General features: G+C 34.0%; 1 protein-coding gene across 7 annotated transcripts in view; it reads right to left on the bottom strand.

The window, feature by feature from the left end:
* Positions 1-22838, bottom strand: part of NAV3 (neuron navigator 3) — a 597791-nt gene that overhangs the window by 245391 nt on the left and 329562 nt on the right. For all 7 annotated transcript variants that reach the window (XM_045069074.1, XM_045069076.1, XM_045069075.1 and 4 more), the window contains exons 2-5: positions 21970-22087; positions 21275-21327; positions 4378-4450; positions 1684-1867 (exon numbers count right to left, since the gene is read on the bottom strand). In XM_045069074.1, coding sequence (XP_044925009.1) covers positions 1684-1867; positions 4378-4450; positions 21275-21327; positions 21970-22087 — 428 coding nt within the window. The remainder of the gene's footprint in view (positions 1-1683; positions 1868-4377; positions 4451-21274; positions 21328-21969; positions 22088-22838) is intronic.

A 22838-nucleotide genomic window follows, 5' to 3' on the forward strand; every position in this document is an offset into this window, starting at 1 on the left:
GACTTTTGTATGATTTTACTTACATCACAAAGAGCCAGGACGAGCTTTAAGAAGAAAAGCATATCTGCATTACTGACTAATGAGAAACATCTTTTATCACTCCCTGAACCATGCAGTATACTCTATGTTTTTTGATAAAGTTACAATTTTTCTTTATTGACTTCATAATTCATTAGTGAGTCAAATCCGCCCAAATGAATAGCGGATACTTGGTCATACAGAGAAAAGTATTGCTTAATATGAAGAAAGGGCTGGCTGGCAGATGAAAGAGAAGAGGAATTCTCAACTGTTGAATATTTGACAGTAAGTGGGGGCAGGGGAGATGGTATGTGAATGTAATTTCAAATTTTACTCTAACTTTGTGAGTCAATACTAAATACCAAAAATAAACTCAGGGCATACTGAGCATTACTAGGTTTCACGCTTGTCTTCTAAGATGGAAAAAGGTAAATATTTACATCTGTTTGATATGTATATATACTCTTAAAGATGATGAATATTTGCATATTAGACATTCTCCCTCTGAAGAAAAAACAATCAGCTATTTACACAATAGAGCTAATGACCCAATACTCTGGTCATTGGTGAGGACCAAATGAGCAGAGCGCAGGAAACTTGTTAGTTTCATTTCATTCTGTGATCATTTTTTTTTTTTTTGATGTGTCAATTTAGCCAGGCTTACTCAGTCCACTTGTTCAATCAAACAGTAATCTAGGTGCTGCTGAGAAAGTATTTTGTGGAGGCGGTTAAAGCCCATAGCAGCTGACTTTGGGCTCTAGGATAAGCTCCTAGATAATCTGGGTAAGTCTGATTCCCTGCTTGAAAGGTCTTAAAGGCAGGATGGAGGCTTCCTTGAAGAAGAAATTCTACCTGTATATGAAAGTTCTGGCACCCGCTGAGAGAGTTTCAGCCTGCCCTTCCTGCTGGGATGCCCTTAGGGTTTCAGACTTGCTCAGCTAGTCCCAAGGACCATGTAAACTAATTCTTCACAGTAAATCTCTTAATCCCTTCCTGATTCTGCATCTCTGGTTGATCCCTGACTGATATAATCCCAAATTGGAAAACAGTGCTAACGGAAAAGGGAAGGAAGTTGCCATGATTTGTTAGCACCCCACCCAGGCTGTGTCTACAATGCACCAACAGACTCAAGTCAGATGAACACATGCATGCGTGTTTAAAAATACACACACACGCACACACATGCACACAATCACACATTAAAAACAGTATGTCCCTCAGACACTCAAATCCGAAAGTTTAACAGACCCAAAATTTTTAACAGATTTAATTAACTGAACACAAGCCTCAATTAAGAGATAACAACACAACCAGAGAGTAGGACTCAACAGCCCATTCTAAACAAAAATCTGAAGAAGGAAACAACGGTGCCACGTCACTCACAAGAAATACATTTCACACACTTTGATACAAACCACCATTATCTTTAGAAAACAAATAACTGACCTCAAATTAATAAAGGTTGCTCATCCAACCATAAGAAAAAGTGGTCTTAACGTCTAGGACATTGGTCAAATTACATCATAACACGGATGCAGCTACATAAATATGTTTTCCAATCTCACAAACAGTAAGTCATTAAAAAAACAAAAGGACAAACAAACAAAAAACAGTTTACGTCCAGACAAGTTAGTTTTACACACACGCCCTGCTTCCCTTCCTTACCTGGACTGCATATCTTGCTGGGTTTTGGCCTGACTGGCTTCTGCCTGAGGGGAGCCGTGGCTGACCCGCTGCTGAAGCTCTACCAGGGACTGGTAATACTGTTGCTGATGGTGTTGTTGCTGCTTGTAGCGAGACAAACTGAAAAACAGCCCTAGAATGGCTTTTAAGTTTCCATTTCTTATTTCTGCATCAAAGGGAAAATATAAAAACAGTAGCATATGAAATGAATGCAGTTTTCCTTTTTATTTATTTATTTATTTGTCACAAACGCGATTCCAGTTGCCATCCTCTTAGACTAAATCTGGGGGATAGAAATGCACCTCGAGTCTCGAAGTCACAGATTCCAGCAAATCTGAACTTACTGAAGCATGATACATTTCCAAAGAGCCTGGAGCTTCAGGGACAGAGTAATGGGACGGAAGGTAGAGAGAACAAAACGTATAGGAGCAAGGCTCTTTGCTGATCGTCAACTGCAATTTTTCTAGAGTTTTCTTCTTCCCACAAATGGATGGGCTTTCTGTCTTGTGCTAATCATATGATTCAGCATTCTACCTCCCTCACAAAGTCTCAGCTGCTACCAACACAGTGATGGCTAAGAACTGGAGAAAGATGGCCACTTAAATATTGGTTGTCCTACATTTTAAGTAAGGATGGCATGGGTGCACCTTATAATGGCAACTAAATTTATAGTTGTCCTCCTAAATCACCTAACAATAAATTTATTAAAATGTTTATGTATTTATATGTATGACTATACATGTAATATCCCAAAAGTACATATAATAAGTATTTTAATGGTCCAATTTTTCTCTTGACTCATATTACATATTAATAAATAATAAAGATCAGCTTATTCATGTCTTTACATAACAACTGAATAAACTTGAACGTAAATCCTAGTTCTAGTACATGGAGCTCTTAAAGTCTTCTTACACTGAATAAAAATTTAAACACCCAAAGTAAGCTACAATCTGAACTTCGCTTTCTTTTACTTGTAGTCATAATTTAAAATTTTGGAGAAATGGAAGTAAAACTTGAACTAAGGCTATGAAAACTGTAATTATATACTAAATAAACATAATATTGGGAATAAAATACATCCTCTTGTGAAGCCAAGGTTTTATGTTTCCTTTTTGTAGTTTAGGGTATTAACAAACTATTCTGATTTCTTGCTCTCTGATGGTTTATAAATGTCACACCATATATGCAGTAGAATTATTCATTTAAAGTGAAAATGAGATGCCCCCCCAAACCTTCTCACAGTTGTCATATATAGAAGAGTTAGTCTGATCAATATGAAGCTATAGTAAGGAAGTATTAATGTTCTCATGTAAATCTAGATGATCTTAAAGGTTTTTAAAATTTCTTGTTTTCTTACTATGCATATTTTATTAACTTAGAAAATTATTTTGAGCATTTACATATTTTTAGAAGATAAATGAAAATCAATGGGTTTCTTTTATTAAAGAATGTCATATGAGAAAACAGAGATATAATATGAACAAAAGGTAACATTTTTAACTTACTTTTAACCACTGAAAAAGTAAAATATTTTCCTGGGGAATTTTATCAACTTTTATTCTAAGTTACAGAACCTCAGTTAGGTTTGAACCTAAGGTTTTTGGCCCCCAAATGTGCAATTAACATATCATTTAAGTGTAAAAGACAAAGGAAATTTCAAACAAAAATGAATATAGAAGAAAAATTGGGAAAACCTAGTAATTCTACTAAATGTTCATTGTATTTCAGAAGCCACATAATTCCTCTTTTTTCAGTGACAGAAAATTTTTACTTAGACCTGTCTAATATTTCTAGTATGTGTTGGGGGAAAAGACTAGTCAGAATAAGGGACTAAAGTAGAAACGTTAACCAATCTAAATTGTTGCAGCATATACCAGTATCTAGCAGAATTTTAGCATATAAGTTAATATTCTAATAAAATAGTCGTTATTGTGGATCTCAAAAGACTTGCTACTTCATAGCCTTAGCAACTAGATTTTGTTATAGTACTTGAAAAGTTTTCCTAAAACTATATGTGAAAGACAAAGATTTAAAAAAAAAATCCCTCTTTTTCCAGTTTTCTGTATTTTAATTTTAGTAATGATCCTTTAAATCTTTAATGACTTTAAAGCTTTTACATATGACAGCTATAAATATTTTAATTGCTAATTATTTCAGAACTCATGACGACTTATTTAAACTTACCAAATATTTCAACTAGGACTACCAATTTGATATGATACTGACAAAATAATATTTGCAGATTAATTATACTATTTTTCCTGAATTTAGTCTATCTATAATGCAGTATTACCTATGTATCATCCATCCCTCTACTTAAGACTCTAAAAATACTATACACTGATAATAACATAAAAATGTTTTGTTAAACTACCCCTCTCCCACACACTCAGTCATGAAAATAACAGTTTTGGCAAAATATGGAACATATATAAGTAATAAAAGCATACATTAATAACCATTGCATTTATGTTTCTATTACTTTGGAAACTTGACTTCATGCATTAAGAAGCTATGTACTCCCACTTCACATTTCTTATAATACAAAAACAATTTTTTTATAAACTTTTTTTTTATAAACTTTTTTTATAAACTTGTTTCTTATAATACAAAAACAATTTTTTTTTTTTTATAAACTTGGGTGTTATTTGCGACAACTGTGCCTTTTCTTACCTTCAGCAGATAGACCTTGAACATTTACTCCTCTGGCTGCTAGAAAACTAAGGCAGACATCAACATTTTCAATCTGTAACATGAAAAGCAGTGAAAAGGCAACTTAGAGGGTTATTTTTATATAAACAAATGAGCTAAAATGAAACCAGAGAGTAAGATAAGGAAAGAATGAATACTTTACATTCATTTCATACTAGAGATCTTTACCAGAGTTTAACTAGAATTATTTCGGATAATTGTAGAACAAATATAAAGCTTGCATTGTCTGGGTTGGTAGTCACAAACAATTCATAAAGGCCTGATGAAGAATGGCATTCTCACAGATTAGCAACCCACCTACTTAACATAAAACTGGATTTTGTATTTCACAACTAGGTCTCAATGAAAGCATCCATACAGGAGGAGACCTGCTTATGCATGTTGTAGAATGTTAGGATGTGGGTAACTGGGATTCAACCAGTAATAGTTGGTCATTATGCCAGAGGGTTGATATGAAACAAATAAAGCGTATTTTCATCTTAAACTATAACTAAGTCTTTATTTTTAAAAGTGTATTTGTACATTAACAGTTGTATATTCCTCTAATTAAATTTAGATATTATCTTTATAATTTAAGATTGTGATGCCATGGCTTTTAAACAGTTGGTTTTGATATGATTACCGGTTTGAAACCATTTAGAGTAATAGGTAGAAACAAAAACCCAAAAACTCTAAATGATTGATTTATGTTAATTCACAGGTTGATCTCAATATTGATGTATGGTGTTATATGGTGAAGTTAAACAGTTAAGACTTCTTTAAAAGAATATAAGAAACTAGAAAGTTCTAGTTCTTTATGAGTCATCTCCCTGGGTTGTTCTGGTATTCCATAAATCTTGAAATTCTAAAATAAATAGAAGATGTAAAGTTAATACTTGGCAAGATATTGTTTTCTATCCCATTAAATTCTCATCCAAAGCTATGCATAAGAACATACAAAATTCTGCCAATGTCCTCTCTAGCCTAGCTTCACAGAAAGGACAAAATGTCTTTTAAAGAAAAGAAAAAGAAAAAAAGGAGACTCAAAATCTGTCCTTATACAGTGGGCAATTATTTATATTCCTTTGTAAATATAATTTTATGCAAAACTAATATTCAAGGAGATGTTCTTTGTTTAAAAATGATTGCAGCTAAGATATAAACATTTACTTTGAGGAAAATGATTTTTATTTATTTCAAAATAAGTGTTACTAAGAAGAAAACTTGTTTTATTGAAATCATTCTACTAAAACAAAACAAAACAAAACAAAACCCCCAAAAACCAGAAAATTGGAAGTCACAGAATATAATATGACCAAACAAATCTTGTTTTGCCCATCAGTATCTAAATATCCAATAAGGTTATGGTGCTTAAATCTTTTCTTTTCTTCACCTTTCACTTTGCTACTAGAAAGTAAGACTGTATAAGGAAGAAAATAAGGAGAAAAGAAAAGAAATAGGAAAAACAGGATGTTCTACTGCATTCATCTAAAATGTCCTTTTAGGAGCACCTGGGTGGCTGAGTTGGTTAAATGTCTACCTTCGGCTCAGGTCATGATCCCAGGGTCCTGGGATTGAGCCCCACGTTGGGCTCTCTGCTCAGCAGTGGAGTATGCTTCTCCTTCTCCTATTCCCTCTGCCCCTGCCTGTGCTCACTCACTCACTCTCAAATTAATAAGTTTAAAAAAATGTTCTTTTAAACTTTTTTTAGGACCATTAAATACAATAAGAGAAACACACCAAATAATTATTGTGGTCTAATATCAAGAGAATTGAATTGAATATTTTTTAATGCTTGCCATTAAAAAAGGTTAACAAATAGCATCTATAATAATATTGTCAGATTGTTTTTTGTGGCTACCATTTAAACCGTTTAAAAAAATAAACTAGTGTCTGGAGTGGGTATTAAAGACAAAGAACTCCTAGCACGCACCATAAACTAGGGAAAATAAAATTAAATAAATTTTATTTATTTAATAAATAAATATTTATTTATTTTCTGTGAAAATAAAATAATTCCTATTAGAGCCTTAATGGAGTAGAGAAAATATACTGACAGTATATTCAAGAATATTTGTTTATATATTCAGGTATGGGTTTTTTGAGACTGAGCCCCTGCATGACAGGGACTCTATTTTGTTCACTCATGTACCTTCAGCAACCTAAGGTATCTGACAGGGGCTCTGTGCACACTTAAGGAAGGATAGAGATTGGTGGATGGATTGGCTGGATTGGTGGCCAATCCATCCCTATGCAAAGGAGTAGAGGGCTCAGGGATAGACACAGAAAGAGAGAGAGAGGAGGAGGAGGGAGAAAGAGGGAGAGGGAGGAGGAGAGGGAAAGGGAGAGAGGGAGAGAAGGAGGGAGTAGAAAGTAGAGAGAGAGAGAGAGAGAGAGGGAGAAAGAAGGAGGGAGAGAGATCATTTGATTCAGAGCCTGTAAGTTCAATTCTCTTTGGGATTTTTAGTAATAAACCACTCTGGAGTCCCTGACAGACTCCAGACCAAAATAATAATAATAATAATAATAATAATAATAATAATAATAATCATAAAACTCTGTGGTTTGGGGCTGAAATTCAGTTTGTTTTCAAATTTTAGTTCCCAATGTCAGTCTACCTTCCTATTTACAGACTAAGCAACTGACCTCCAGAGAAGATCTCATATAAAGATGAGCTAAAGAAGCCAACAAAAGTATTATATTTTTTATTCCCAATGTCCATGAAATTCAAGATGTACAAAATTAAACACTAAAAATATTAGAATAGTGATGAACTTTGGAAGGTTATAGTCTGGAAAGTTGTATATGGGGAAGGGGCATGCTGGAAGTGTCCTTTGTTTTATCTGAGTGTGACTATACAGGTATATACATATTAAAAAAATCAATCAGCTATGTACTTAAGATTGGAGTATTTTATATATTTTCTATGTTTGTTTTACCTTAATTCCTATTAGAGTACTTTACACTCTTATATGTGTGTTTTACTTCAATTAAAAATAAAAATAAAACGATCAGCCCCCTATTTTATCAAAAATAAAAGCATACAAGAATAGAAGTACAGAAACATAATGGGAGACTGTTACAAGTAGTTAAGTGAATGATGATGGTGTTTTAGACCATCATGGTGACAGTGAAGTGATTCAGATTCTGGGTAGAAGTTGAAGAAATTTAGTTGGAAGATATGGCATTACTAATAATAAAAGGTGAGGGGTCAAGGATGACCATGATACTATAGAATCCATGCACTTTATATTTTATGCCTGTGGTATTTTATATATACATTGCTACATAGCAGTGATCCAGAAAAATTCATTTTCCATTTTGTGGGCACCATGCTTCTGACATGGCTCAAGTCACAGTCACATCCATAGCTCATGGATAGTCACTCCCAGGACTTTTACGTCCCTACTCTGATGTCATGCACAATTTATTGGGTCTATATGTGGCTTACATTTTATTGGCTCGGCGCAGCCACTTTGCCTCTCTTTTCCTGTTAAATTTAAGCATGGCTACACGAAATATATAAAAATATTGACTTTGTAAAAAAAAAAAAAAACCCACAAAGTTTCTAAGTTTGAAATCCAGGTTCTAAGTTCTAAATCCAGTCAATAACATCTAGTCAGAACTTTGAAAATCTCTGGGTACACTGAGACTTGAGACTTTTGTATTCTATGAAAATATCTATAATTATCACAATGTATAAACAAAAAGACATTTTTGCTCAAATTCACATGAAAATGGACTGCTGTGTGTGTTTTCCTTATCAAAGACACAAATTCAATAGAAGTTGGCTCATAGTTTTGGAATTCAGTAGTTTCTATTTGTGTAATAGTATTTTGGAGCACTACCATTTAATTTTGTTTAAATTATTCATTTATTCATTCATCAAGTATTTATTAAATTTATTTTATGTGTGGAATTATGCTCAGCACACAGATAAAAATTTCAAGACACAGCCATTATTCTCATATTTTCTAAAGAGTATTGACTCATTTCTAATATTTTCCACACTCTCATGAAAAATGAAAGGGATTTTTCAAAACAAATTTAATGTCTAATCTCATAATTGTACTTTTATCCTGACTCTCATGAACTTGCTAAATACAAATATATATACTGCTAAATCACAAACTGGGTTTCAAACAGGGAAAATAAGTGTTTTCATTATCTACATTTATGAAAACTCAGACAGTCATCATTGAATTTGTGCTTTCAAAGTTTTTTAAACCTGAAGGTCAATATACATTCTCAACATACTAATCACAGAAGATTATACTGGAAATATTTGTACTTATTCATCTTATTGTTGAATAAACTATTCCAAAAATTAGAGAATTTTTAATGAGCACAGTTCTTTACTGAACTCATACACTTTCAGCTGCATGTTTTAGGACAGCTAGTCTTAGTAATTTTACTATAAAACTAGTACAACCTGTTTTGGAAAATGTGACTAGAGGCATCTTTCACAGTGTTAATGAAGTTATACCTTGTTCATTCACATGTTTCTTTCACTTTAACTTATGGATACTTAATGAAAGCTATATTTAGGTCCTAAATATCTGGTATGATTAATATGAACCTTATATTTTGTGATTAAATTTAAACCATGGCACCATCATTTTAACAATGAATGATAAATTCATTCAGCAACTACTGACTGTTTATTATATGCAAAGAGCTCTGTTAGATGGTGAAGGGATATAAAAATGAATTATAAAGTCTTTGCCTTTGTGAGCTTGTAAAATAGCCGGAGACAAAAAAGACTGATAAATCACTATCACATAAGGCATAATATGAGAAATTCTAAAAAAGAATCACAAACAATACAGCCACAGAGAGAATGGATTTATCAATTTTCACTACACATCTGGGAAAAGCATCAGAGAAGAATCATTAAAACTTGAAGGTTAGTCTGACTTTGGTAAGTTAGACAAGTGTCAGAAGGAGGATTGGGCATGCCTATCAGAGCAACCAACAGCAAAATTGCTCATAAAGATGTCTGAGAATAGATTGTGCCAGTCTCTACTTTCTGCAGTTATGTTTAGAGAGCTGAATTTGGCCTGCAATTGAAAAGCCTTTGTTGCCCTTGAATTCTGAAAACCACTGTAATATAAAAAGTGAAATAATAGTAAATCAGGTAGCAGCTATAATACCTCAAAGTCTGAGTTCTCTCTACAGATACAATGCATCCTGGTTAGAACATGCCTGACATACTTGATTATGTGGTTATGAATCATACATAGAGAATGTCTAAAAGAATATAAACAAAATTTAGCTTTTTTTTTAAAATCTCTGGATGGTAGATTCTCTTGTGACTTATGCTATTTTTGATTAAGCACATGTCCTACTTTTTTCATTATAAATGTGTGCTGGTAATATCAGTGCATAATTTAAATAAATGTAATTTCAACCAAAAAAATAGGTAAAATTGCTCAGTTTGAGTGAATCCCCATTCTATCATAGAATTCAAATAGTAATATAAGTTTTAGCCTAAGATTTTATTTAAAGATTTTATTTATTTATTTGACAGAGAGAGATCACAAGTAGACGGAGAGGCAGGCAGAGAGAGAGAGAGGGAAGCAGGCTCCCTGCTGAGCAGAGAGTCCGATGTGGGACTTGATCCCAGGACCCTGAGATCATGACCTGAGCCGAAGGCAGCGGCTTAACCCACTGAGCCACCCTGGCACCCTAGCCTAAGATTTTAATCAGATATACATTTGTCTAGAGATCTTAAAAAATGCAGAGTATTTTTACATTGATTAAAGTTTTTGATTTTGGTTTTTGTTCACTCATTCAACAATTAGTTGCTCATTGGGCATGTCCATTTCTCTAAAAATACATAGTTCTGTAGGACAGAGAGATATTTCCAATGTAGTGCAAGCAATTTTATAGTCAGAGAAGCACGGACTTCTGGAGAAGCATGAAGGAGGGTCTACACTGGACTAGAGGTCAAGTAACTAGGAAATAATAAAGTTGTTAGTAACTAAGACTTATGTAACATAGTTACAAAGATATTTTCATCCAAGGTTGCCATTACTATACTTTTTTTATAATGAAGAAGATGTTGATCAGAGAATTAAATTGACATGCTCAAAGTCACACAGAGAAAATATATCAAAACCGGAGCGCATGTTATTAACCTCCACATTTTTCTCTTTAAAAGGAAGCTTGAGCTAGTCCCTGAAAGCTTACAAAATAAGAGGATGTAGCATGAGGCGAATCCAGGGAAGGAGCACTATGTGAACTGGTGATGGTCGAGAAACATCCCAAGTTAAGGGACCAGCAAAGAATTCAGAATGTTGAGGGTGAACTTCACCTAAATCTTTCTTCACGCCTTCATTGTTTACCAATGTGAAAAAAGGCTACCCCAAAAGGTGAAACCTTCAATCAGTTTCAAGATCCAAAGTGGGAAGTGAGATCACCAGAAGTGATGCCAGGAACAAGAATCTTGAAATCTGGAGAATCTAGTGGCAGGAGACAAGAAGACAGAATCTATCCCATAGAGGCTGGCTGGGGAACATCCTTCAGGCCCTGGTAGGAGTCTGGGCTTGATCTCAAAGCCCAGGTAGCTAATGGTGTATTTTATGCAAAGGAAGAAATGGTCAGTGATGCTTGGAAGACATCTCTATTATATAATCACAGAGCTCATACACAGATTTATCGATTAAAGTTTCACACATCGATTTCTACTCATACTATCTGCAGTGCTCTCTGACTTTTCAAAATTATACTTTAATGTATTTTAACAAAGCCATTCCTAACACGTTACCTTCACAAGATAGTAGGTGAACAAGCTGCATTTGGAAAAATGCATATGCATACTACATATCAAGAATGCAAGCAGAGAGAATGGTTGGGAAGCTACTTTTCCCTCTACTTCTCAACAACCTAGCACAGGGAGTTCGTGCAGAGTTTTAAGCCCAAATGAAAAATCTTTTTCATCTTCACCATCATCTTTGGTAAATTTTTATACTATTTTTCTGCATAACGTACTTTTTATAAACTTACACAATTAATAAGTAGCAGAGCCAGTCTTCAAAGTCAACCCTGTCACCAGTGAGCATGCTCTCTCCACCACACTAAGCTTCCTACCATTGTAATTTAGACATTCTGACAGACATTTTGAGCCTCTGAATCAAGCTTTCTACATGATTGAAAGGCAGCTCTGATAGAGTACTTGGCCAAAATAGGGGCTCCAAAAATATTTGTAAAGGCAAAACTGTATAATGGGAAGGTAAAGACAGAAATAGTATGCAAGATTTACTTGTTCTATACACACTCTCTAAGTTCAAGATTAAATTCTTCCAAATTAAATCTCAAATATCCAATGCACTTTTAACCCTGGCATATTAACATATAGAATGACTGATGTGGCCACAAGCCAAAGAATATTGGCAGTCACCAGAAGCTACAATAGGCAAGGAATGAATTTCTCCCAGGGTCTCTGAATGGAGCACAGAACTGAAAATACTTTTGATTTTGGTCCTGTGGTACTGATTTCAGACTTCTGGCCAATAGAACTGTGCGAGCTTAAATTTCTTTTGTTTTAAGCACCCAGTTGTTTGATAATTTGCAACGCCAACCACAGGTAATGAATATAATTATCTAATCAAAAAGCAGTAGATTACACAACTTTAGCAAGACAGAGTTAGCTGGGGTCTGTGAGCATGCAGATTTCCAGACCTTGTGCTCTGGATTTTGATTTGTTAAGCCTTCGGGGAGGGCATAAGACATGCAATGTAATGTCATTGTTATACTAAGCCACATATTTCCCTTTTCCGTCTCAAGTTACTTTGTGTTGTGGGATAGGGAGAGGAGAGAGACAGTAATTTTGTTTCACTTTGCAGTTTGTTTTTGTGCTGAATTGGTCTGTGGTTAGTTGCAAGGAGTTACTTTATTAATTAAGCAGTAGAGTATAAAAATTAAGTTTTGCAGGCAAGTAAAATGTGATTTACCTCCTACTATTGTAATTTATACAATGTAAGACATTGAGAAAGTTTTTATTCCCCTGAAGCCTCAGCTTCCTTATCTATGAAATAGGATTAAAAATATTTTCCACATAATATATGAGAATTAAAGGTGTTTATACGAGGCATCTGTGTATATGTATGTGTTTATACTTATGCATATGTAGATATATCTAATATATATTATACTAGAAATGCTTTATATAAACAAATCTATGCTGTAATAGAATCTATGTGTGTATGTTTAAATAGATGGATATATATAATAGAGATAGATGTTTGTGTGTGTGTATATATATATATGTGTGTGTATGGATATAGATATAGATATGGAAAGTCATTAGTATTTTATCAGATAAAAGTTAATTTTGTTTAAATTCTACTATAGTATTTTAACTGACTTGGTAATTAGAGAATAGTGAACATTGTTTAATATTTTTGTGAATTATAGATATTTAACCTTAATAAGCTATAATTACTAATATATTATCAATATTAAATTATAAAAAATTACATTAGTATTCATTGACTTGAAGATATACTCCTTGGGTTTTAATGAATTCCTGCTTTTCAGTTTGTTTCAGAGAATAAGACAAAGAATCTTACTCTTTTACTATGAAGTTATAAATTTGGCTTGAACTTAAATAATGTTTATTTATATAGAGGACTAAAGTTACATATTTGCCAATTTGCTATTTTGTGATGAAATTATTTTGGCAAATGCAAATTTCATCACAATCTATACACTATTATTTATCTCACGCACCCACACCCTCCCCAATCTAACCAAAGTTTATATCCATAGATAGGAAAAAAACAGTATAGTATTTAAAAAAAATAAATAATATATATTGCATGGGTGGGAGAAGGAAGGGAGAGGAACCAAAATATCAAAGAAGAAGGAAGTAGGGGGGGCACCTGGGTGGTTCAGTTGGTTAAGCATCTGACTTCAGCTCAGGTCATGATCTCAGAGTCCTGGGATGGAGTCCCAAATTGGGGAAATCCCTGCTCAGTGGGGAACCTTCTTCTCCCTCTCCCTCTGCCCCTCCCCCTCGCTCTTGTTTTGTCTCTATTTCTGTCTCTCTCTCAAATAAATAAAATCTTTTTTTCTTTTCTTTTTTTTTCTTTAAAGATTTTATTTATTTATTGGACACAGAAAGAGAGAGATCACAAGTAGGCAGAGAAGCAGGCAGAGAGAGAGGGGGAAGCAGGCTCCCTGCTGAGCAGAGAGCCCCATGTGGGGCTTGATCCAAGGACCTTGAGATCATGACCTGAACCGAAGGCAGAGGCTTAACCCACTAAGCCACCCTGGCACCTCTCAAATAAATAAAATCTTAAAAAAAAAAAAAAAAAGGAAGAAGAAGAAGAAGGAAGTGGCAGAAAGGAGTAAGAAGGTCGGGGGGAGAGGAGAGGGAGGTAGAAGAGAGGATAAAAATCCAGAGACTTGACTTCTTTTGTCAAACTTATTTATTAATAAGTTAAAAAGCAACTTGGTCTAGACTCAAAGAGACATGAGAACCAATACTGGTTCTTCCTGAACCTGTTCAGTGAGACCCTGTTCCTTTGTAGGTTTGCTGTGATGCTAAATGAAAAATGCAAGCAAATCATTCAGCACAACACCAGACATACATGGCTGACATTCAATCATTAAAGTGGTTAAATAAGTGAAGCAGATATTGTTGAGTGCTCTACAATTTGGTTTCTATGATATGATTTCAAAATATTTTTTGTTACGTTTGAAACACAGCGAATATAAACAAGTGGGCAATATGATTTTTCAGGGGTATTTCATGAATTTTTATCTGAATCTACTTCAATGAGTCAGTTTGACTCAATTTATGTTAAAATCATTTAAATATAATATCATAAAGTAACTAGCTTGGACATTTCTACTGATTTTTCAAATAATTTATCTCATCCAAGATAAACTTTTCAAGTGATTATACTGAGATCAAATGAACAAGACTCTCTATTTCATCTCCCTTTTCTCTTTTTATAGAAGTAATTTGTGCATTATTTGTCATAAGTTTTTAAACTAAGAATGTCTTAATTCTTTTTTAAAATGGCCTCATATCTTAGTATATTATTTGTGAAATTACAGTTTTTCAAAATTGTTCTGTTATATAGTTTATCACTGAGTATTGTATGTGGTCATTTTCTATGAAATTTCAAAAAAGAGACTGAAAAATATGGAACAGTAAGTCATTTTAAAAGAGATTAAATTATTGAAGGTAACAAAGACTACATTTATGAAAGGATTATTACAAAATATACTTTGTAATAATAGGTATGATTGCACTTTTTCTTTACTGGGATATGACCTAGTGGTGGGAAAGAATTTACAGCATTTAAGTTAAAAATATCAGGATGGGGCACCTGGACAGCTCAGTCAGCTAAGCATCCAACTCTTAATTTTGGCTCAGCTTGTGATCCCAGGGTCCTGAGATCAGCCCTTTGAGAAGCCTTGACTTGGGCCTCAGTGATCAGTGGGGAGTCTGCTAGAGATTCTCTCTCTCCCTCTTCTCTTCCCCTCTGCTCCTGCTTCCCCTTCCTCTCTCTCTCTCTCTCTAAAATAAATAAATAAATCTTTAAAAAATGGATAAAGAACATCCTAAATGTTTAAGAAATCCAATATATAGTTGGATTTATTAATAACTATGGCTCACAATGGTTACTAGACATGCATATATAAAACTTACTATTTTTCCTCAAATAAAAGAAAAAATATATATATATTCTCTCCAAAAGAAAAAAGAAAGAAATTACACAGATTCTGAATCTAATTCAAAACTAGTTACTTCCTTTCAGTGTCTATCTGTCCTAATAATAGCATGAACCAATATAAATATTGATACTCATGAACACATTTAAACTATTTATTCTGTAATATAAAGTAATGTAGAAAAACATTCTTGTATTTTCAACATTTATTTAATATCTTAATGGTAAACCAGACAACTCCAATAAGAATATGACTCCCATGATACTTTTGTCTGTCTTTGTAAATTGGACTTAATACATTTTAAGAACTATCTTATTTTACTTACTATGAAGATACTTTTATAAAGCTATAGAGAGTGAAAACCCAAACATATCTCTAAGATAAAATAATGAACAGAAACCATGGTCATTGGTGTTTTGTTAAATAAATCTAGCAAGTCAGCGTTCCATTGGTCTAATTTCCTCAATGCAGAAATAAGCAGAGACTGAGCATTCACTGAATGGGTCACAAAGTCTGAATTAGAATTGGAATTAGAATTCCAGTGACCATTGTCCTTCCAACTTAACATACTTCTTTTAATGTTTCCATATCATTTCAATTATTTTTTTGAACTTTTTTAGTAATACAGAGCAACTTCTAGAGACAAATACAGTTTTAAAAATAATCAGGGTGATATTCTAATAAGTATAAATTTATTGATGCTAGTAGTTTACGCTTATTATTCCAAAGTTTGAACTCATATGAAAATAATGAAATTATGATGAAAACTACAAAATAGAAATTTCTACTTAGCATTTCATTAGAGATCCGAACTATATTTGTAGTAAAGCATTTGTCTTCATTAAGCTATCTTTTTCTAGCCATTCCAGAAGATGAACAGTTTCAAAAATGGCAGGGGATCATGTGAATGGACTAACTTAGCAATATTCCACTCCTCTGAGTCATAATGCTAGAATCCTGCAGTGTGCCATTTATAAGATTTTATTAAACCTTTAAGAGCATTCCAATATTTTATCTCTTCCCTATTTGGTCAGAAACCTCATCTTCCTATCTTACCTAAATAGATCCTTTAAAAGCGAAGCAATTACAAGCAGTGGCTAAAAGAATCAAAACTTTAAAAGACAGAATACTGATAAAAGCATAAAATACTTTTACTAGGAAGAACAGTTTCACCATCCAAATAAGTATAAAATTATTGAAATGGAATGAAGAGGTCTATAAACTCCATAATTGTATTATTCTGGAAGTCATAATCCCGTGGGACTTGGAAATGGAGAATTAAACCAAATTTTCTACATTCAAGGAATAAAAAAGGTTAAGAGGCATAAGATTTCCCCAAATCCTCTTATCAGCAAATGTTAAACAATGTGATATGTTGGAAAGTAAGACTGAAAGTTGTGGCTGAAACATAACTGAGCTATTACAGTGAGGTCATGGGAGGAGCCAATAAGAAGGAAGGATGAGTTGTGAACCCCAATTGTTAGATCCTCAACTCTACAGTATGATCAAAATCTTGGTTTACTTCACATCATAAAATTTCCTAATCCCTCTATGCATTTGTGAAGCTCTTTCAATGTAATAGTCTATTTTAAAATAAAGGAAAATTTGTCTTCCCAACAACTTTTCCCCTACATGTCTTACATTTTTGTCTAAGAACCTAGCACTTGTGCCTCTGCTTTTCAAATACATGTTGGGCATTTTTCTGCTATTTTTAATCTACTGGGCATTCTGGACATTCCGAGTATTTATAGTTTACTAATTTATTTCCTTGTGTAATCTCACCAAAGTGTGGCATGCTGCATATATTTTGAATTCTGATACCACCCACCTAGAAATTACTCAACAGGTGCAACCCATATCAGTAACTTCATCTCTGGATAAGGTTAAATATAGTGTTGAATAAGCTCCTTCAAACTGAGTTCTGTTTTTTAGAATGAGTTTAGTCTCAAGTTTATTAAGAAACATAACCATGACTTTGAGACTTAGAATAAACGTGAATCAAATATCTCAATAATTATGCCAATAAATTGGTACAAGGCAAGTTCATATTTCTCTTAAATATGTGTTCGTTGGCCTATGTAACTTGAAAGGTTTATTGTTAAATTTTCTTTACCCATTTCGAGATATAATTGAATTTTTCTTTATATTATAAGGTAATATAGAGAATCCCATAAAAAAGCATATTATTATTCTCTAGGACTCTGAAGATATCTTATTGATGAATTCCTTCAATTTCTATTTAATCCATTTTCAGATATCCACATTTCACCCAATCATATCCCATTGTATCAACAAAGGAAAATGTATCCCTTTTTTTCCAATCTTCTACACAGACTTCAAATCTCTTCCTTTGCCACTTCCTTTAGGATTTAGCATCATCTCTTGTCTCCCCAATCCCTGGGTCCTCCTCTCTCCTTGCTGCTTCTTCTTTCTCTACCAATTTCCCTCCTTCCAAAAACTCCCTTCACTCTTCCTTCTTCTCAAACAATTATATATATTTTGTAAATATATATACATATGTGTGTATACATAGATAATTTTTCCCTTCAATAGGAAAACTCCTAGAAAGATTATTCAAGGCTCAGTGGATATGTGTACCTCTATTACTCTTTAATACATGGTTACCCTTTAGAAGACATTTGCATAAAGGTCATTAATGTCTGTCTGATTGCTAGAACCAAATTCTTCGTTCCAACACACAAACTAGTTGGTTAAGTAGCATTTGACAGTATCTGCCACTCTCTGCTCATCTTACTTTGCCCCATCTCCCTGGGTTAGTCCAAATACTCTAGTTTAAGTTACCATAGCTACCCTAAGGATCCACAAACCATATCTGTGGATCCACCCTCTTAAAGATGGGCTCATTCTCTCACCAATCTTTCCTTTTCTTGACTCTACACCTTTGCTCATCACATATATATTGGTATTCCCCAATGTGAGAACCTCAGATTTCTTCCCTCATGACTTTATATAGGCCTTCTGTTGAGATCTCATCCTTTTCCATGGCTTCAGTCATTACCTGTGTACCAGGTATATTCTAATACCTTGCTTGTCACCTTTAGGAACACACACCTAATTGGCTGAAGTCACCTTTCTGCTTGATGTCCCAGTGGATAGATCAAAGTCTACTTTCAAAATTTGAATTTGTTATCCTCCCCTTTCTACCTTTAGTTGTGTTCTAAACACAATTTCATGTCTAACAAAACTTGTCAGGCCATATATGCGGGATCATTTTATACTTCCTATATTCTTCACCTCCCACAACCAAATGGAGACTAAAACACATACTCTACAATTCCCAGAAAGCACCTAGGGTGATCTATTTTTAAATATTATCATCAAATCATGCCTCAGTCCAGCTCTAAAAGTCTTCCAAATGCTCCCCAACCAACTTAGAATAACATACAAACTCCTTACTTTGGCCCTAGATGATCAGGCTTCCATCATCCCATCCAAACACCTCACTGTCCTCACACCACAGCAGTCTTCTATCTGTTGGAGGTATGCACCAAGCTCACTCCCTTCGTAGTACTTTTTGTTTTTGCTTCTGCAACATTGTTGGTATTATTTATTTCAATATTTGTCCCTCTGATCTCAAATATCCCTACATCTTGTCCCTCAAGTGCTCAGCAAATATTGGCTCAGTATGGATTACCTGGTTGTTATTCATCAGAATATTTATCAATGTATTATGGATCCATGCCACGAGAGAACTTACATTCTTAAAGGCTTAGAACAGTCCAAAAAGGTTATCAAATTTGAAATTTAAAAACAAAGACAATTGGTGACTAGAAACAGTAGCACACCTAGTTTTACCTTACCTTTTGCTATTAAACACAAACAGCAAGCAAAGATCACAGAAGATGAGAAATACAAAAGGGTGTAGTGAAAAGAGTTCTGTGGGTAAGGACAGAACTCACCGTTTTGGTTGTTAAGCAATATAGAAGCAGGTAACATCCTGTTTGGAATAGATGTATCAAATTCATAATCCTAGCCATGCTCTCTCATGCTCTCTTTCCTCTACTTCCTCATCTTAGTTAAAACCTGGAATTTTTATTCATTAATAATATAGTACCAATGCCAGTTCTTAAGAACAGAGGCAAAAATAATTCAACCAAAAAAGCTACATTTTTGTCATACATATTATTCTGAATAAACACATGGGGGGCATGCCAATTTCAGATTCAAAATTCAACCACATCAGAAAAAATGTATTTTTTTTTAATGTAAAAAATGAGAGGATACAAGTCACTCTCTACTCAAAATTCAATGAGATTCTGACTAACACCATGTGGCTGGAAAAACTACCTTTTTCACAGCATTTACATTTCTTAGGCTTTGGTTTTTCTGTGTTTTATTTGTCCAATCAAAAGCAGAAATATTAACATAACACATATACTAGATGTTATTTGACATTTGGGAGCTAATAAGGAGTAGGATGCAATAAAAAATTAACAGAGTCTAATACTTAAGAGAATGTTTTCACAGATTTGCAGATCTTTGGTACAGATGTTTCAGATAAATATCTAGGACTAAATTCCTATCCATAGTTATGAGTTTTGGAGATGCTCCTTTCTCCCCCCCTTCCGTCATGGTTGTTTACTGGACTCTCTGTAATCAGAATCAAATTGGAATGACAGCACAGAAGATGTGTTTTAGTATCTAGAACTTCTATATAATTGAAATAATAAAAGAAAAACCAAGTGTTGAGTTTAAGAAACATAATATATGATACTCAGGGACTATAGAGCTCTTTAAGCTAAAGTCCTAAAAATCTTTAAGCAGGTGTTAATTCATGAATGCATCCAAATAGAGTTTGTAACAGCACTATTATGTATTTCCATATCAGTTTAGGTAGTAAAGAATGTCCGTGGTTATATATCATTATCATATCCTAATTAAGGTTCGTTATACAGATGAGAAAGCTGAGACTCAGAGAGGTTACATCTCTTTTACAGTATCACACAGTGATTATTTTAGGAGGGTCTGAAGGTGTTACAATTACTTTCAGTAAAACTATAATTAATTTTCAGAGAGTCACAAATGCACCCAGAATAATTAGATCAGGAATTTCCTTAAAACTGAAGTATTTTACAGAAAATTGTTTTTTATGGCGATTTTTTTCATAACAGTTACATAGAATTTATGATATTGTAGTAGTTTCTTAGAACATTTATTAATCACATACTCACACACACATACACACACACACACACACACACAACCAGATGTGCTAGTTAGTCACTGTTCAAGAATAAATTCCTTTTATTGTTTTGGATTTCAGTATTCTGACCTTAAGAAAAGTAAGTCAGCACACCAAAAGAGTTCACTTTTTTTTTTTTTTTTTTAACTCTTCCAATCTCTGACAATTAAGAACACTCATCAATTCGCTTAAAATGCCTATTTGGTGCTAAAAAGTCTTGAAGGAAGCCTCATCTTATGGATTTTGTATATCACTCTTGATTATATCCACGGACATAATTTTAATGAAGGCATTTGTACTTCAGGTTTTCCTATAAAATTAAGTTGTGGCTATTTAATTTAGAGAACAAGGAGTTTTATCTTAGCATTTTATCCATCTATTTTTTTTAATTACAAAACTTTAAGCTTTACCATTTGGTAAAGATAAAAAGAGGGCTGGGGAAGACACACCTCTAGATCAACAGCTTTCTGGAAAATGCTGTGAATCATATCTCACGATCAGTCACTCCTCAGAAAACTTCCAGCAGCATGCCTTTGGAGCCATTTCCAAAAGTGCTTAAGAGTCCATGTCTTAACACAGGACTCTGTTATGAACAAAGAAAATACCATTTATATATATTTTAAGATGCACATGGCAAGTTCTGTTCTTCAAACCAGTTGTTCAGACAAAAAGACTCCACTTAAAATTGGAAATGGGATTCACTGCCAGCAAAACCAGTGTTAAAGTATTCAGATACCAGAATAACAACAAAAAATCAAGATCTGAGAAAACACCTGGAGATAAGTTATTCAGGAGTTACACATATTCAACTGTGCTGATGCTATCACTTGTTCATAAATTGCATCCAAAGAAATACATATGATAGAATGTGATCAAATGATTTCTTAAGCAGGAAGGCATGCCAAAGAAATTTCTAGTCCATTTATAAAGGTAGTTTAACCGGAAGTGAAGATGAGCATTATATTTTAGAATAAATATGATTCTTACCATCTGAGATTGACTCCTAGGACATCCATTGATATCTTCAACTTTTTCATTTGCTAAAGCCAAGAAATAAAATAAAAGAGAGAAAAAAAGAATGACATGCTTAAGCAATGAAGTGAAACACAAAAAAAGGAGACTAAGAAAAACAAAACAAAATAAAACAAAACAACAAAACAAGCACAATGCTGCTGCTACATTCACTCTATCTCCCAAGCCATGTACGAGAGGACACACTTGTTAGCTGCTGCCAGTTCCATATGCACAAATCAGGCAAAAAAAAAAAAAAAAAAGTGAGTGAGAAGGAAGTTGCTGCTAATTCTTTAGCTCGTGCCAAATGACTGCTGACATGAAACCTTTCACAATTGTCCCTGCTGGATCAGGATACAGTTTCAAGGAATCTCCGAGTATATGAGTCGCTCTAACTAACAAAATGCGCGCATGGGAGACATATGGTTTAATGAAGCGTTCGTTTCTGACAGTTCAGTGTATGTAAAGATATAGTTCTAGCCATTTAAAAGTATAGCCCAACTGCTTTTTTCAAACACTCTCACATAAACATTTATAATTAAACCCTGGGAGAGCTACAAGGATCTCAGAGACTCACGGACAGAGTTCCTATGCATTCAACTGAAATTGTGTTTCACCAAGGCGGGTGGGGGCAGAGACTTCCACAGTTCTCCCCAGAGGGCAGGTCTTACCGATGATCTGGATGATTTCAGCTAGCAGGACTCCATCTGCAATGTCTTGTTGCAAATCCTTGATCAGCCGCTTGTGGCCCGATTTTGCTAGGTAGTGGTTGGCCCAGTCAGTATAAATCTGTTGAACAGAGGGAGAGAAGAAGTGCGATGGTGTGAGAGAAAATAGAGACAATAAAAATGCTTAAGACAAATGTTGGATTCAAAGGGAAGCTATTCTGGATCACATTCCAGTTTAAGAAGTCATAGCTCAAAAGGAAATAGTTGTAAAATAATTTTATACAGCTCTCTCTCCCACTTATCTCTTGTTTCAAAGGAGGATGATTCACTCTCTTTCAAAACCAGGGACTCGTCACTTGTGACACAGCAAAACTCCCTTCCCGGATGACTACTGAGGAAACTCCTGTTTGCAAATCAGTTGGGTTTTCACTCTTTCCCTTGGTGCTGTCATACTGAAAATAATCCTGCCTGTCCTTGTAAAAGGAAACCACCTGGACTGATTTATACAGGAACCTATTATGAACATTTCTGTTTCTCCAAGACTTTATTGGATTTGTCATGTGAGATACTGTATGTGACAATATTTTGGCATCATGCTATGAAATAATCACTATAAAAAAATCGCAATAAAAGATATTTTACTTGGACTGTCATCTCCCATTTAAGCCTCTTGAAATGTGTTTATATAAGAAAATAGAGGAAGCAAATACAGTTATTACATAGAAATTGCAAAACAGAATCGAGGAGTGGATTATAAATTACAAGGTTGGCAGTCTGGCATAAAGTAGAGGTGACTCTTCCATGGTAAATTAGGACATAGAGAAAAGCTGGAATTGTTAACAATTTTCACAAACTGAAACACTTCTGATTTT

The sequence above is a fragment of the Mustela putorius genome, unplaced genomic scaffold (assembly GCF_011764305.1).
Source record: "Mustela putorius furo isolate JIRA1106 unplaced genomic scaffold, ASM1176430v1.1 tig00003911_pilon_pilon_pilon, whole genome shotgun sequence".
NCBI classification, from domain to species: Eukaryota; Metazoa; Chordata; class Mammalia; order Carnivora; family Mustelidae; genus Mustela; species Mustela putorius.